Source organism: Orcinus orca, chromosome 14 (genome assembly GCF_937001465.1).
Source record: "Orcinus orca chromosome 14, mOrcOrc1.1, whole genome shotgun sequence".
Lineage (NCBI taxonomy): Eukaryota > Metazoa > Chordata > Mammalia > Artiodactyla > Delphinidae > Orcinus > Orcinus orca.
In genome coordinates, this window is record NC_064572.1 from 56328934 (window position 1) to 56346637 (window position 17704).

A 17704-nucleotide genomic window follows, 5' to 3' on the forward strand; every position below is an offset into this window, starting at 1 on the left:
ATAAACCCAGAAGTGGTATTATTGTTTCCACTTTGTAGGTTAAAAAAAAAGAGAGAGGGCTTCCCTGGTGGCGCAGTGGTTGAGAGTCCACCTGCCGATGCAGGGGACATGGGTTCGTGCCCCGGTCCGGGAAGATCCCACATGCCGCTGAGCGGCTGGGCCTGTGAGTCATGGCCGCTGAGCCTGCGCGTCTGGAGCCTGCGCTCCGCAATGGGAGAGGCCACAACAGTAAGAGGCCCGCGTACCGCAAAAAAAAAAAAAAAAAGAGAGAGACAGGACTTCCCTGGTGGCACAGTGGTTAGGAATCCGCCTGCCAGTGCAGGTGACACAGGTTCGAGCCCTGGTCCAGGAAGATCTCACATGCCGCGGAGCAACTAAGCCCGTGCACCACAACTACTGAGCCTGCGCTCCAGAGCCCGCGAGCCACAACTACTGAGCCCGAGTGCCACAACTACTGAAGCCCATGCGCCTAGAGCCCATGCTCTGCAACAAGAAGCCACCCAATGAGAAGCCCGCGAACCGCAATAAGTGTAGCCCCTGCTCGCCGCAACTAGAGAAAGCCTGCATACAGCAACAAAGACCCAAGGCAGCCAAAAATAAAAATAAATTAAAAAAATTTTTTTTAAAAAGAGACAGAGAGAGGGAGAGAGATTTAGGAAGATTAATAATCACCCCAAAGATACAGCAATGGCAAGTAGTGGAACAGGAATTCAACCCAGGCAGCTGACTCCAGAGCCTGTACTCTTTACTACCTACTATAAACATAGTGATGTTGATTAGTATTTTGTACAAATGCAGGATTTGGTTCATGCGCTAACATTTGGGAGAACCTCCCTCTCCAGGACTCACAACTCCAACTCTACTATTCCAGAAGTAAAAAGCATGAGAATGCAATCTCAGGAAACTTCCTCAATATTTTGATTAGAGTTGAATTTCTTTTCATCATCAAGAACCAAAGGCAGAAAACACAAAGGAAGACTTGCTTCAGCTTTATCAATAGCTGTTTGAAAGTTTGTTTGTTTTTTTGCGGTACGCGGGCCTCACACTATTGTGGCCTCTCCAGTTGTAGAGCACAGACTCCGGACGCACAGGCTCAGCGGCCATGGTTCACGGGCCTAGCTGCTCCACGGCATGTGGGATCTTCCCGGACCGGGGCACGAACCCATGTCCCTTGCATCGGCAGGCGGACTCTCAACCACTGCGCCACCAGGGAAGCCCCAATTTGAAAGTATTTTAAACTGATATTTCTATTTGACCCAACTCTATTCTGTCTCTACCCCAAAGACAAACACCACACAAATGCCTTTGTATCTACTCTCTCTGGGGGACCAGAGCAATTCAGGAAGGGAAAATAATCGTACTTTTTTTCCAAGACTTTCTTTTCACGTCATGTTCTCCACCCTCACAACATTCCAACCATACTTCCTTCATTTCTTCAAAGGTAATAAAGCCCTTTTCATACTCACTATTTCCCATATGGTACTCCTCTGCTTGGAACTTGCTTCCCTACGCTTTCTAGTTAACTCCTCAATTTTCAGGTCTACTTAATCGCTATTTTCTCAAAGAAGCTCTCTCCATATACCCAATCTAAATCGATGTCCCCCTTTTAGAGTCACCGCACTCTCCATTTTTTCCTTTAGAGAACTATTATAGTTTATAATTGTGGTATATTGTGACTATTTGACTTCTTTTAATTTTCCCCACAGGACTCTAAGTTCAGGAGGTCTGAGAACATATCATGAAGACACAATCTGATTTCCATGCCTTCTTTTGCCTCCAGGTTCTCAGAGGTGCTCTGGAGAACACCAAGCAATTACCTGTTTGTGGCCCACAGACAAATGATCCAGAGGGCTCTGCATATCCTCAAAGAGTTGATCAAATGCCTTAGTGGCTTTGTGCTGGAGAGAACCCCAGTCTCCATCACCTCCCACTCTGCTGGCCCAACAACACTTAAGGGGACAGCTGACGTGCTTGGTCACTGTTTCTCTACATGGATATTAAGTTCTCCACAGTCCACTGAAATGGCCATGGTTTTACAAACCGTACTCCACATCTGTACACGTATACCTGCTGGATACATGAATGGTTCTGTTTATTTCATTAGGCATACACTTTCTGAGAAAAAGACAGGAGGACTCAGTAGTGAATGGTTCATATTTTCCTCTTATTTACACATAAGCCTAAAGCATACAGCCAAAGGAATGGTGCCTTATGGCCAAGCTGAGGTGACCTAAGAAAACTATAATCGGCAAGAGGGGGATTACCAAAAAAGCACTGACCTGAATTAAAACCTAAGGAATTTAAGGAAAAATAGAAACAGCATGAGGAGGTATTATTAAGAAGGCACAGAACAGTTTGGGGTGAACTACTTAGATGTTCCCAATGTTCAAAGCAATGGGCATGGATTCTCAAAGTTACTTCAATCTTGGAATAACACCAAATTTCTTTAGGTCCTTCCAAACTAGGTCAACCTTCAGACTTTAGCTGAGAGCAAAACACAACAGGAGCCAACAGTATAATTATTTCTCCTACTTGACCCCAAAATCACCAGAAAGGCAATCTGCTCTCGGAGGATGCAAGCCTGAGGACCAGAATCAGGAGATCCAGATTCTCTTCTTGGCCTGGCTCTCCCTAGTCCATCTCAACACTTAACCTCAGCTATAAAATAAGGGCACTTTCTCTAACGTTCTACAATTCTCTATTATTGTGCTGTTACATAGGAGTGGTACCAAAACCACGGAGTTCATAGAGCTGCTAAACTCTATACTGCTCATACCAACCCAAATGTTCTCTCTTCAACTCTCAGAAACAAATTTAAGTAGGATATTGTAGAGAAGACATATGCACAGAAAAGGCAAACAAGAATAATGGTGGTCCAGAATCCATTAGGCATAAGGTATGACTAGAGATGGGAAAATATGTAGCTTGGAAAAGAGAAGACTTAAAGAGAAACTGACAGTTCTTTAAGTACCGAGAAATATATGTCACAATGACTCAGTTTTACTTTATCGAACACAATTGACCATTGGGTAAAGACTGCATGACCATATATGTTTATCTTCATTTTTACTTTTTACAATGACCACCTTCAATAGAAGAACAAAATTTAATAATTAGTTAGGTTTGCAAATACATAGACTTCCTCTGAAATAAACTGCCTCCTTTGTCACTGGATGTCTCAGAAGCTAAATGAACAATTCTCCGGGCTATTTTAGAACAGGAGTCAATGAACTTTTTGCAAAGGGATTTGAGGGCCACGTATAGTCTCTGTTACCTATTCTTCTGTGTGTGTGTGTGTGTGTGTGTGTGTGTGTGTGTGTGTGTGTGTTTCCACAACCCTTAAAAATATAAAAACCATGCTTAGCTCACAGGCCAAAGATAGTTTGCTGACTCGTGTTCTGCAGGTGTGCTGTCCAATAAATATATGAGTCACATATGTAATTTAAAATTTTCCAATATCTACATTTAAAAAGTTAAAAAGAAACAGGAGAAGTTAATTTTAATATACTTTCTTTAATCCAAAATATCCAAAAAACTATCATTCTAACATGTAAACAAAATTACTAATAAAATTCTTTACCTTTTTTTAAAACTAAGTCTTTGAAATTCAGTGTAGGGCAACAGAAGAGATGATCTTCCAACCAATACTTAATTCTAATGACGCAAATCAATGAGGAAAAAATGGAACTGTCAATAAATGACTGCTGGGACAACTGGCATGATACTGGGAAAAATGAAGCTGGATCCTTTTTTGTGACTTACTCCATTATAAATTCCAGAGGGAAATGAGATGTCGATGTAAGAAAGTAAAATAATAAATTCAAATGGCCAGTAAGAGAAAAAAATGCCAAAAAGACGTTATTTTAACCACCAGATTGGCAAAGATCAAAAAAGAGCCATATCGCTAGACCCTCAATAAAACAAAGTTTTACGAATCAGGTACTATTACTGGGAACATAAATGTGTATGACCTTTGTTAAGGGCAGCTTGGCAGTATGTATAAATATGTACCTCACTTCTGGAAATTCACCCTAAGAGGTAATTAGAAAAAAGCAAAAAAAATGAAGGCACAAGGATATTCACTGAAGCATCATCCATGAGAAAAAACAACTGAAAGCAACTTAAATGACCATCACTAGGACTGATTAAATAAAACAAGGTCATTAAGGATAATATAGTTTCTTACAGAAAGATGTTGACATTGCTGGGGGGGAAATGCAGGTTATTAAACAGCATATATAGTGTGATCCCATTTATGTAAACTTTTAAATTTCATATAAATGTATATATTCATAAAGAGATATAAGAAGGATATTTAATAAAATGTATACAGTGATTATCTCTGACAGAGGTAGATTTGGGATAATTTTCTTTGGACATGACCATAGCTGTGCTTATCTTCATTTTTATTTTTTACAATGATCACCTGACACCTTTTATCCCAGAATCATTTTTATAACCTTCTCAGAATGATGATTTTTTTTTCAACTAGTACTCTTAGAAATATCTTTTATACATGTCATTTTACAGAGTGTGTTACATGCACCACAGTGTGGTGAATACATTCTTTCACTGAAATAACACTGCCTTCATTCACACGTGCAGCTAGTACTCTCAGGAACATCTTGTTATACATGTGACTTTACAGAGTGTATTACATGCAGCACAGTGTGGTGACCTCATTCATTCACTGAAATACTACTATTCTGATTCAACAAACCATTAGCATTCTTAAAAACATGTTTTAAACATGTTTCTTTAGTGTTATACATGCACCACAAAGTGAATACATTCCTTCACTGAAATAATCAGCATGATGATCTTTATCTTTTTTGACTAACATAAAACTTAATTTTAAAAATTACTGGAGAAGATTAACAGAAGAATGTTAAAAGCAAACAAACAGCCTTATATTATTTTTCATAGGCTATAAAGAGAGTGGGGAGAAGTACAGGTGACAAATCTAATAAACCAGACATAAAAGGAAGCTCCTGCCTTTCCTAGGTTAAGCTATAATTTGATTCCTATACAAGGCCCAGGAAGGACAAGTATTTTGACTCCATCTTCTTGTGGTGAGTACTATTATACAATAATACACATCAAAACCCAGTTCCTTAGAGATGAAGGACATCCTTGAAACATACAGAACATAACACAAGAAGAAAACCTTCTCTTTAACTCAAAACACTCCTCAATATAAATCTAGGAACATATGTAGAATTAATATCACCAGAAAAGTTCCCTAGATTCCACAAAAATGACAAACTATAAACAAAGTGATATATTTTCATGCCCTCATAAACTAAGAAAAAAGCCTATCAAAAATAAGGGAAAGGGCTTCCCTGGTGGCGCAGTGGTTGAGAGTCCGCCTGCCGATGCAGGGGACACGGGTTCGTGCCCCGGTCCGGGAAGATCCCACATACCGCGGAGCGGCTGGGCCCGTGAGCCATGGCCGCTGAGCCTGCGCGTCTGGAGCCTGTGCTCCACACGAGAGAGGCCACAACAGTGAGAGGCCCGCGTACCGCAAAAAAAAAAAAAATAATAAGGGAAGCAAGGTCATGTAAAGAGTCCTTTGTTAGTGTGCCCTCTACCTGTTAAAAGGCTAAGTCACTTAAGATACAGACATGGATAAAAGTAATTTTATATAATGTCATTCTTCAGTCACTAGCTTTCCCAAGTTTGGGGTTTATAAGATCTATAAAACCATAGGGCTATGGGCTACTAATAAAATTTGACTCAAAACGATCTTTTCTTTTCCATTGCTGACATTCCTCAAAACCCTAGATCTGTTCTCTCAGTTAATGAAAAGTTAGCCAAGGCTCGTTCACAATAAACTCACAGGATCTCACTGTCAATAAAAGTAGATGCCACGAAACAGTCAGTGGGCTCCTGGGAGAACAGTCTCCAAGTGGAAACAGTAAAATATGAAAAGATGATCAACATTAAAATGTTTTCTTAATTGGGGGGAAAAGTCAACAGCTGTTTTCAGAGTTAAAAGACTGCCTTTTATTGAATTATCATGTTAGCTCTCCAATAGGCAGGCAGTGCAGACATTTTAAGCGCATTACCTTTAGGAGGAAAATACGACTTGCTTTCAGCTTTGTGAGGCCAGTCTACGACGAGAGGTCCAAACCTGCGAAAGCTGGCAGTGATCTCATCTACAAAACAAAGAAGGACTCTTAGCAGAAGAGAAAATAATACTGCAAACAGAATAGCATAAAATATGTCTTTTTATTTTAAAATGTTTTTTTTTTTAATATATTTATTTATTTTATTTTTGGCTGCGTTGGGTCTTTGTTGCTGCACGCAGGCTTTCTCTATTTGCGGTGAGCGAGGGTTACTCTTCATTGCGGTGCGCAGGCTTCCCATTGTGGTGGCTCCTCTTGTTGTGGAGCACGGGCTCTAGGGCGTGCCGGCTTCAGTAGTTGTAGCATGCGGGCTCAGTAATTGTGGCACACAAGCTTAGTTGCTCCGTGGCATGTGGGATCTTCCCAGACCAGGGCTCGAACCCGTGTCCCCTGCATTGGCAGGCAGATTCTTAACCACTGCGCCACCAGGGAAGTCCTATTTTAAAATGTTTTGAGAGCTATATTCTAAAGCATTTTTATAGAAGTCAAACTTACTAAGTGAAACACCATTGTATTTCAACAATGCAGAATGTGTTTCTAACTATAATTCACTTCCCTTCTTCACTTCCAATAAACCTGATATAAAGAATTTGGAAGGAAAAAAATCTGACATTAGCTAAGGTGACCTCTCTGTCAAGTAAAAAGGAGATTCTAAAAATAGGAATGTTCTCTGTTTTTAGAAAAAGAGGCAAAAATACACAAAATATTTAAAATACACTTCCACTTGTGTGGTGAAATAATCTCTAAGATTATTAATCTTAGATTATTATTAAGATTGTTTTAGAAATATTATTCCTTTGGTGAGGAGTAGGGACAATAAGTAGGTAATTCTATTTAGGGATAAGAAAAAGCTAAAGCCAATGGTCTCTTTCTCTCATACATACCTACTACACAGCCTATAAAGAAAATGTTTCAAAAGTTATAGCTTAACAAATTTATCTTTCCCTTCTGACTTTTGACTCAAAGCAGAAGGTTATAACTAAGCTCCTAATCAGGTTTAAATTGCCACTCTCTCAGCCATGATCAAAAACTTGGTCTTAAAGAAAAATCCAATCCACGGATGAGATTAACACTAGTAGAAGAATAGTTTAGAGAAAAATGTACAACCTTAAAGCAGTAAGCCTAAAGTAAAACTATTTTTAGAGACTATTCTTCTCTCATTATGAAAAAAAGAAAATCATGATAAATCAGAGAAATATCACAGCTTAAATAATACTGGCAAAACAATTCTGCTTTAACAATGTTTTTATAGCAGATCCAAAGCCTACTAGAATTAGAGCCACTGTTATTTCCCTTGAGGTAACTTTGTCACAATTCTATTTCATTTGTCCATTCAACAAATAGTTACTGACAACCTACTATACGTTGGCTGGCTTTAGGCATAAGTGAAACTCACTTTTGGATTGGCAGTATCTCAAAAATGTTATTAGGAAATATTCCAATAAGTCTTCATTCTTTTAAAGGCAAGAGGGGGTGTTTCATTAATAGGTATCTACATTAGAATATGAGATGGTATGGTGTGATGGATAGGAGCAAAAGCTCTGGAATCAGACTGATTTTGATTCCAGCTGCACCATTAGCTGCATAACCCTGGATAAGCTGTTTCTCTCTGATCCTTAGTTTTCTCACCCACAAAACAGAGCTGGGAGGAGACGCCTTACAGGGTAGCTATGGAGATTAAACAAGATAATGTAAAGCACCTGGCACAACAATGGGCTTGTGGTACGAGTTTCATACATATTAGCTCTCATTATTATTTAAAATGCATCCCCAAACAAATAACTAGGAAATGGGAAGTTGTTCGAAGACTGCTATGTATGAAGAGCAGACCTAAAGTGCACAATCTCTCACTTCCCCATCTATCAAATATCCTCAACTCCTGACACCAAGATATGAACGTCCTGAAGCTGCCTTCAAGAAGAGAGGTAGGGTCAAATCACACAAATAACAAACCTGGCCTTTATAAAGTCATTATAAAGTGAGTGCATTGTACCTTCATCGATATCAGGGGGAAGGCCTCCAACAAACACCTTTCTAGAGTAGCGTTCTACTCGCTCCCCATTTTGACAGCGAGTGGGAGAACTTAAGCCGGATGACAAGGACTGATCGCCGTGACTGTCGTCCAGGAAGGCATCTTCAAAGGGAAAGAGAGAAGATCGACCTGAAACAAATGTGGGAGTTTCTATGGTTAAAATTATTTTCCTGGACAACACATGCTTTATTAGGAGTTGAAGCACAGAGTGAAGCATTCCAAAAAATATATCCTGAGCTGATACTTTTTCAATAGAATAAGCAACTGCAGGTTACCAGGTCTAGACAAGTTTATAGTATCATTTTTGTGTAAAGGTATGTACAGCACAGAAACAACTGGATCGATATTAAGGAAGAAGCGTCAAAAATTGCAGCTGTTTTCGCTGCTAAAAAAATTACTACGTTTTACTCATACAGTCCCTATCACTGCTGCTAAAAGTATTCAGCAGTTGTTTTTCCTTTCCCCAGGGTTTTCTTAAAATAAATGGAAAAGTAATCTTTATTGACAGATTTTGATTGTTCTTTATGGTGATTTCAGAGGTTCATGTCTAAAGACTGGGTCTGATAGCTGATGGAATATTAAACTGATGACAGAGGCTGATAACTTCTCTGATAGCAGTACTAAAAATGATCAAGTTTTCCCTGCCATTCCAAGCTACTCCAATTTAGAAATAAACATCCACAATAAAAAAGGGTGGGGCAAGTAAATGAAGACATGTAAATTAAGATATGGGAGTATAGATGCAGATGTGGTTATGACATCTTTATTAATCTAAGCTGTATTTTATATCACTCAAAAAAACGATGTCTATTGTTAACTCTATAGCCAAATAAAGTCTGTAGAGTAAAGGCCCTACCCACTCCACATGACATAAGAAAGATGCCAGCAGTTAAAGTCTGTCAATAAATGTAACATAATAATGCCATCTGGCATCACAAAATAAAATCTAAGTTTAAAAAATATATATAGGTCTTCCCTGGTGGTAGAAGAGGTTAAGAATCTGCCTGCCATTGCAGGGGATATGGGTTCGGGCCCTGGTCTGGAAAGATCCCACATGCCGCGGAGCAACTAAGCCCGTGCGCCACAACTACTGAAGCCCGCACATCTAGAGCCTGAGCTCCGCAACAAGAGAAGCCACCGCAGTGAGAAGCCCACGCACCTCAATGAGGAGTAGTCCCGGCTCGCCGCCAACTAGAGAAAGCCTGCATGTAGCAACGAAGACCCAACACAGCCAAAAATAAATAAAAATAAATTTATTAAAAATAAAAAAAAAAAATATATATATATATATTTGTTTGAGTCAGTGAGTTCCTAGTAAAGGTTTCCACTAGGATCCACTCTAAAACTGAACTATCTTGAGCTCTCTAACTTCTGAAAAAAAGAAAAATTCCCCTCTAAAATAAATCATACACTCTTCAAAAACAGGACACTGTCTTCCCTATTTAGTCTCTCCTCTCTATATTTCCCTGAGACCTAGGTTCTGCATCACTACAGCCAACTCTCTAAAACAGAATATAAATAGCCCTAGAAAAATACTGAACATTAATTCTTCTGTAAAAAAGTTACTAATATAACTCTGTTTATTTTATGAACAACCCAGGTGGTATAAGAAAGGCACTGTTTTGATGTTGAGAGTTAATAAGTAAAAGGACCAAAGAATTTTTTGTTCAGCTCTTCCCAGCTTAGCTACAAAGAAACAGAACAAAATTTGTCACCTCGTGTTACCTAGCATTTTTAGCCTGGCAAGGACAAACAATAGACAGTAAATTCTCATCCCCTGATGTCTGTTTTGTTCATTGGAGGTAAAAGAACTAGATCTGCAGCAACTATAGGCAAAACGAGCTTCCCCAAAACATCCAGAGATGTTCTCCCACGGCTGTCGGATTTGCTTTTCACATAGTCCACGCTCAGTGAATTATGTGCCTAGGCCTACTCACACACCCAAATCAGCATTTCCCACATTATGTTCCTATCCCTGCCTCTTACCCTCAACACTAGTAACATGAGATGCTCAGAAAACAAAAGCTGGTGGGGCGGGGGGGGTGAGGGATTGGGAGAACTAAATAATATTGGAAAATACTGCACACCTTATGCCCTTCCCAGAGATTCACAAGCCATATTAGAATACAAAGACTGGGAAAAAAAAAAAAAAAAGAATACAAAGACTGGGAAAAGTTCTGCAGTAAAATCACTTAATCTAACATTACTTGGATTTAAGATAAAGGAAACTTTAACGTACATGTATAACTCAGTGGAAAACACTTGAAGAAATGTTTATCCACATTCCAGGAACAGGATAGATGAGTTATTTGGATGTCGCTGCCAAAGAAATCAAGGCTGGTGAGAGATAGGCAAGCACATAATTATAAAATAGAGAAATACTAAGAGAAGACTTTACCAAGTGACACAATGGCACAATTTACTGCTCTACAGAAAAAGAGCGAGGGGTGGGGAGGGCTTTATAGTGATTTCACAGGAGGACAATTTTGAGCAGAATCTTGTGGGAGTGGGAGTTTCTAAGGTGAAGGATAAGAATCCACAGAGAAAGAACTTTCAAAACAGCTCTTATCTTTCCCTCCAAACCTGCGCCTCTAGCATCCCCTGCAATCTCTATAAAAATGACTATTATCCACACTCAATTCAATCTCGAAATCTAGGAGTCATCCCTGACATCCCTTTCCTTCACATTCCACGTCTAATCCATCTCTCACTAAGTCCTACCAACTCAAGCTACAAAATAATTCTTCAATCCATTTAGTTCTCTCCACCTTCAGTCCTAACACCCTGGTCCAGATTGCCATCATCTCTCCCCTGAACAGCCTAATGAGTCTATACAACAACCTGTTTAGTCTACTGATTTCTACCTTGTACCCCACAATGCTTTCTCTATAAAACAGCCAAAGTCACCATTTTCAAATATTAATCTGAACATGTAACTACACTCTTCACCCCATTCTTAAAACCCCTCACCCCTTATTTGGATAAAGTACAAAAACACTGTAAACTGTAAGGCCTCTGCCTACCTCTCCTTCATCATAGTTGCTGCCTCTCCCTCTGGTTCACTAACCTCCAATCACCCAGACCTCTTTAGAAATTTCTGATTATTCCTCCCTGCTTCAGGCCCTAAGGACAAGGTATTCCCCCTACCCAAAACAAACACCCTCCTCTCAACTCCCCAGTTTTCTAGTTAATTCCTATTAATTCTTCAGGTCTAAGCTGAAAAGTCATTGAAACTCAGGTAGAACTTTCCTGACCTTCTAGATTAGATTAGATGCCCATTTCTATCCACTCACAGCACTTTTCCTAACATTTTTTCCTCAATTACCATTATGCTATCATACGGGTTTTCATTTGGTATCTCGTTTCCCAACCCCGTGAAACTGTAAGCTCTATTAGGACAAGGACCAATTTAATCTTGTTCACCACTGTATCTTCATGTCCTAATAAGGGCACATAAAATAGGTATTCAGTAAGTGTTAAAAGCGAGGCAGTAGACAAGAAAGGAAAACAGTATGTGCAAATAAATGCTGGCACACAACATACAGGTGTGAGGACGGCAAGAGATGGGATCCTGTTCCTAGGAAATTGAGACCTTTTCTCCTCCGTTTGTTCAAGCATTCGTTTTACAGTATATATTACAAAAGCAACAGGAAATTTCCACATTTTCCAAATTTGCTATTTCATTCTAATACTAGCTTTTTTTGAAAAACCACACTCACTCCCTGAAGACTCTGATACTCCCATCTAATCCATCTTCCATCCTGTCAGAATGACTTCTCTAAGATGCCCCGGACCATGTTACTCCCTCCACCCCAAATCCTACAATAGCTACATCACCTCCACTAGCAATCTGCACCCAGGGAGAGGGAGGATGGGGTCAAATTGTGAACAAATTTGTGAGTGTCCAGTTGAGAGATGAGGAAGTCTTGAACCAGATCAGTGAGGAGAAGCAGCGGATGTTCAAGACATTCTGGAACAAAGAGAACTTTCTTTCTGCATGGCCAACATAACCACAGCTTCCCCGGAGTATTTTGGCAAAGAAAATAAAAGCAAATGTTAATTGCAAAAATTTGGGCTGTTTTAAAAATTGGTTATGGGTACTTAAGAAACTTTCCAAGGTTTTAAAACCAAACTTCTGTCTTATTATTAGTATATAGAGTACCGCAGACTTTAGTAATAAATTTGCCCCTGGAAAGGAAACTGCTAAGAATTCACACATACGTGATGTTTCTCTAACTGTAGGTTAAAGAACTAAGAATACAGGTCTCAGAACTCAATCCTCAGATCTACTTAAATTGAATCATGGAGGTCAAACTTGAAAATCTGCACTTTTAACAAATCTCCTCAGTGATTCCTATGCTCAAACTTAAGAACCACTGAAATGCAGATTATCTGTCTGTAGCAGACAGCCACTAAAAGAGACATTGTGTGAAGTGTATGGAGCCTTGGGAAACATCCAAGTTCAATCAAGTTAAGAAAAGTATACGATGGGACTTCCCTGGCAGTCCAGTGGTTAAGACTTCGCCTTCCAATGCAGGGAGTGAGGGTTCGATCCCTGGTCGGGGAGCTAAGATCCCACATGCCTTGGGGTCAAAAAACCAAAACATAAAACAGAAGCAATATTGTAACAAATAAAGACTTAAGAAAAAAAAAAAGTATATGCTCAGGAATGGAATACAAAATCTAGAATCTAGTCAACCTTACTGTAACATGACTGCCTCAAGTACTGATGGAACAAAAAGTTAGTATGCAGGAAGCATTTAAAAGACAGAAGGGTAGACTAAGAACTTGCAGCATTTACCCAGCTCATATCAACAGGAGATAGGAGGACTTTGACAATACTGTCGGGATTACTCCTATGTGGGACAGAATGGCTCATTTGATCTTTCCAAAGCCTGAAAACCATCTATTTCCCTATGCTCTAATTATAAGCTCCTGAAGGGCTGTTCTATGAATTTAGTGCCTTATTATGAAGAGGTGACTCTTGAACTAGCAGAAAAATAATCAGCCACTGAAATTATATTTCTGTTACATCCATCTCCATGATAAGATGAAACAATGGTATTCCGATCTGTCCAGTAGACTAAAGAGGTTGGTATTCGTGCATTCATTTGGTTGGCATAAATTATCCTCCCATGACAAACAGTCCCTGGGAAGACTGGTATAATTTTAGTTCCTGGACATGCATTACTAGAAACTGAAACTTAAGAGGATGTACCCAAACTGTATCCCATGAGAGGCCCTGCTTTACTAAAGTAGTATGTCTCTGACATCTTTTCTTTAACAAAACCATTCCCCAAGAAGCAGCCGCATAGCACAGGGAGATCAGCTCGGTATGTAGCTGATTCACTTTGTTATAAAGCAGAAACTAACACACCATTATACTCCAATAAAGATGTTAAAAAAAAAAAAAGGCATTCCTCAAGACCAAAATGTTTTAAGTAAGTCACGTTACTTACCAAAAATTATATTCTATGTACCTAGTATATAAATCTGCTTTAGAATCTCATGAAACTTTCACAGAAAATATTCATATTCAATATTTCAACAGAAACAGGAGAAATACTTCTCAACTGCTGCACTTTGGCCATTTGGCTTTCTCTTCCACCAATGGTCTGGTTTTCTGATATCTATTTTCAATTAATAAGCAGAATGTAGTTTTTGGTCCAGTAAATGGACAAAAAATCTCTGGATGTAGAGATGACTTAAGGCTAAAGGAGCCTTGGACTTCCCTGGTGGCGCAGTGGTTAAGAATCCACCTGCCAATGCAGGGGACACGGGTTCAACTCCTGGTCTAGGAAGATCCCATATGCCGCGGAGCAACTAAGCCCGTGCGCCACAACTACTAAGCCTGTGCTCTAGAGCCCACGAGCCACAACTACTGAAGCCCATGCTCCTCAACAAGAGAAGCCACTGCAATGAGAAGCCCGCACACCACAACAAAGAGTAGCCCCCGCTCGCCAAAACTAGAGAAAGCCTGCGCACAGCAACAAAGACCCAACACAGCCAAAAATTAAAAATATAAATAAATAAATAAATTTATTTATTTATTAAAAAAAAAAAAAAGCTAAAGGAGACTTGGAAGACAAGGGCCAAATAAGAAACCTGCAAAGCCTAGTTAAGCATGGAAGGTTTGTCCAAGATAACTCTTCCCCAGGAGGTTCCGTTTCCTGCAGCTTACTCAGGGAAAACAAAAGCCCACTAGCCATGCTGTGCTGCTAAAACTGCTTGGACCTCACCTCTGAGCTGCCACGTCTCTGCTGTCAATCCAGCAGCTCCAGGGCACTCCTGGCCCAATACTTCCACTCCAAGCCTGACCCTTTCCATCTTAGTTTTACAAGGAGCTCAGAAGTAAGTCACTCTGGGGATTTTTTTTAAAAAATGGATTATGAAGCATGTCTCCCTTAAGAAAAAAAAAACTGGCTATAAGTCAAGATAGTCAGATTCCAGCCTAGGTTGTTTTACTCTGTGACCTTGGACATTTCACTTATCTGAGTCTCATTTACATAATGAGAGATTTGAACTAGATGAAAGGTTTCAAATCTCTGGGGGCAACAGCACTCCTTTTTTTTAAAAAAAAAAAAAATTATTTATTTAGGCTGCGCCAGGTCTTAGTTGCGGCAGGATCTTCGTCGTGGCTTGTGGGATCTTTAGTTGCGGGATCTCGGCATGCGGGATCGTTTTTAGTTGTGACACACGGACAGCTTAGTTGCAGCATGAGGGCTTCTTAGTTGCGGCATGCATGTGGCATCTAGTTCCCCGACCAGGGATCAAACCCGGGCCCCGTGCATTGGGAGCGTGGAGTCTTACCCACTGGACCACCAAGGAAGTCCCAGCATTCCTTTTATTACACAAAACTCTTACAAAAACTCCATTTGTTCACTTCTTTCCAATTCCACTGCCATCATCCTATCCTAAAGCACCATCATCTCTTGCCTAGACTACTACCATCATTCCAATGTAGACAACCCACTTCTCTCACTCTACTCCAAACAACAGCCAGAGTACTCTTAAAAACATAAAACTGATCACTTGACCATGCTTTAAAACATTCATAGATTTCCTCTTGTACTTGGATCAAGTTCAAAATTCTTACCAGGAGCTAAAGCCCAGCAAGATCAGATTTCCTTCCTTCCTCCAACCTCATCTTAATACACCCTCCCTTCTCTCCCACCAAGCTCAGCCATTCGGGGCTCTATATACTTCCTCAAACAAAGCCCTTTCTTGCCTCAGGTGCCTCTCCCCTCCCCCACCACTCCTTTTTAATACAGCTTTATTAAGAAATAATTTACTTATTATACAATTCATCCTTCTAACCCATTAGCAGTCACTCCCCATTTTCCTTGAACCCTCTCAGCCGTAGGCAACCACTAGTCTACTTTCTGTCTCAATAGATTTGCCTATTCTGGACATTTCATAAAAGTGAAATCATCCAACATGTGATCTTTTCTAATTACCTTCTTTCACTTAGCATAATGTTTTCAAGGTTTATCAATGTTGTAGCATTTATCAGTACTATGCTTCAAGCCTCTTAAAATAGCTGTATTATGATGTCTGGAATTTCCTTTAAAATATTCTAAGGGAAAAAAGGAGGGGGAACATATGAAACACGATTGGCAAAAATGTTGATAATCATTGAAGCTAAGTGATGGGTACACAGTTCATTAAACAATTCTATTTTTGTGCATGTTTGGAAATTTCCAAAATAAAACATATATTTAAAGATAAATAAATCTTTCCATCCTTTGGGTTTGAGCTTAAATAACATCTCTTCAGAGAAAACCATCCTACCTTAAAGGGACCCTCCCATTTTTCCTGCCTAGTACTTATCACAACTTTTGAGTATAAAAATGTTTGTTAATGCTGATGTATTACCTCTCTCTCCCCCACTAGAGTGAACACTCAGTAGAGAGACAGCTAGGGTCTAGCACCTCATCCAACCCATAATGCGCAAACAAACATTTAATGAATGAAATTAGGGTGGACAGCCCAGAACCCCTCCTTCATTATTAGTTTAGGCTCCTTCCAGAGCAACTTCTTGCAAAAGTGAAAAATTTTCCTATTACTATAAGCAGCAATACTTCAGACACTATAGCTATGAACACTCAGATATTTCCTCAGCTGTTCATGTTTCACTCTGGGACCATCCATTCCTTTAGACAAGAAAGCTCACATAACCCCAGTTTGAATTAGCAGGATGGCATGTTTGTACCATGGTCTCACTGATATAGCTGATCTCTCCTGCCTTGGGCAGGCTTTTGGCAGAAAGACCTAACTCCAACTTGATACACAAGTTTGTTTTATTGGATTCTTAGAACCTTTTTTATTGACTAAATCATCCATTAATTTCAATAGTTTTTATGGATTAAATATACACAGAAGTACATTTTACAATAGTAACACCAATCCACAGTAAATCCAACAGTAAAGTGACTCCAATCATTCTTTCCATTTGCTCATTCACATTACTTAAAAAGATCTTTCATATTTTCCTGGCTGCTCTTTAACTAAGAAATTCTGTTAAACATCTAAAGCACTGGCATAGCCAACATCTGTTTATGGACAAAAGTCTCCCAGAGACCATAAAAACTCATGTGAAATGAAAACACAACATTTATTTTAATCAAGTGTGCTGTTTAATGTGTAGGCAAAGATCATGTATGACACTAGTTATCAGGCTAGTTTCTAACAGAGGCTGCAGCTGCATAGGAAAACAAAGCAATCTACAGATTCAATGCAATCCCTATCAAACTACCAATGTCATTCTTCACAGAACTAGAACAAAAAATTTCACAATTTGTATGGAAACACAAAAGACCCCGAATAGCCAAAGCAGTCTTGAGAAAGAAAAATGGAGCTGGAGGAATCAAGCTCCCAGACTTCAGACTATACTACAAAGCTACAGTAATCAAGACAGTATGGTACTGGCACAAAAACAGAAATATAGATCAATGCATCAGGATAGAAAGCCCAGAGATAAACCCACGCAAATATGGTCACCTTATCTTTGATAAAGGAGGCAAGAATATACAATGGAGAAAAGACAACCTCTTCAATAAGTGGTTCTGGGAAAACTGGACAGCTATATGTAAAAGAATGAAATTAGAACACTCCCTAACACCATACACAAAAATAAACTCAAAATGGATTGAAGACCTAAATGTAAGGCCAGACACTATAAAACTCTTAGAGGAAAACATAGGCAGAACACTCTATGACATAAATCACAGCAAGATCCTTTTTGACCCACCTCCTAGAGAAATGGAAATAAAAACAAAAATAAACAAATGGGACCTAATGAAACTTCAAAGCTTTTGCACAGCAAAGGAAACCATAAACAAGACAAAAAGACAACCATCAGTATGGGAGAAAATATTTGCAAACGAAGCAACTGACAAAGGATTATTCTCCAAAATATACAAGCAGCTCATGCAGCTCAATATCAAAAAAAACAACCAACTCAATCCAAAAATGCACAGAAGACCTAAATAGACATTTCTCCAAAGAAGATATACAGATCACCAACAAACACATGAAAGTATGC

The 17704-nt window shown here is 39.4% G+C and overlaps 1 protein-coding gene across 8 annotated transcripts in view; it reads right to left on the reverse strand.

The window, feature by feature from the left end:
- The window catches only part of CPEB3 (cytoplasmic polyadenylation element binding protein 3), a 178237-nt gene that overhangs the window by 59986 nt on the left and 100547 nt on the right, over positions 1 to 17704 (reverse strand). For 7 of the 8 annotated variants that reach the window (XM_049696524.1, XM_049696522.1, XM_033404881.2 and 4 more), the window contains 2 exons: positions 8122 to 8289; positions 6069 to 6158 (listed from right to left, as the gene is read on the reverse strand). In XM_049696524.1, the coding sequence (XP_049552481.1) occupies positions 6069 to 6158; positions 8122 to 8289 (258 nt within the window). The remainder of the gene's footprint in view (positions 1 to 6068; positions 6159 to 8121; positions 8290 to 17704) is intronic. The other variant, XM_049696525.1, reaches the window with a different exon arrangement.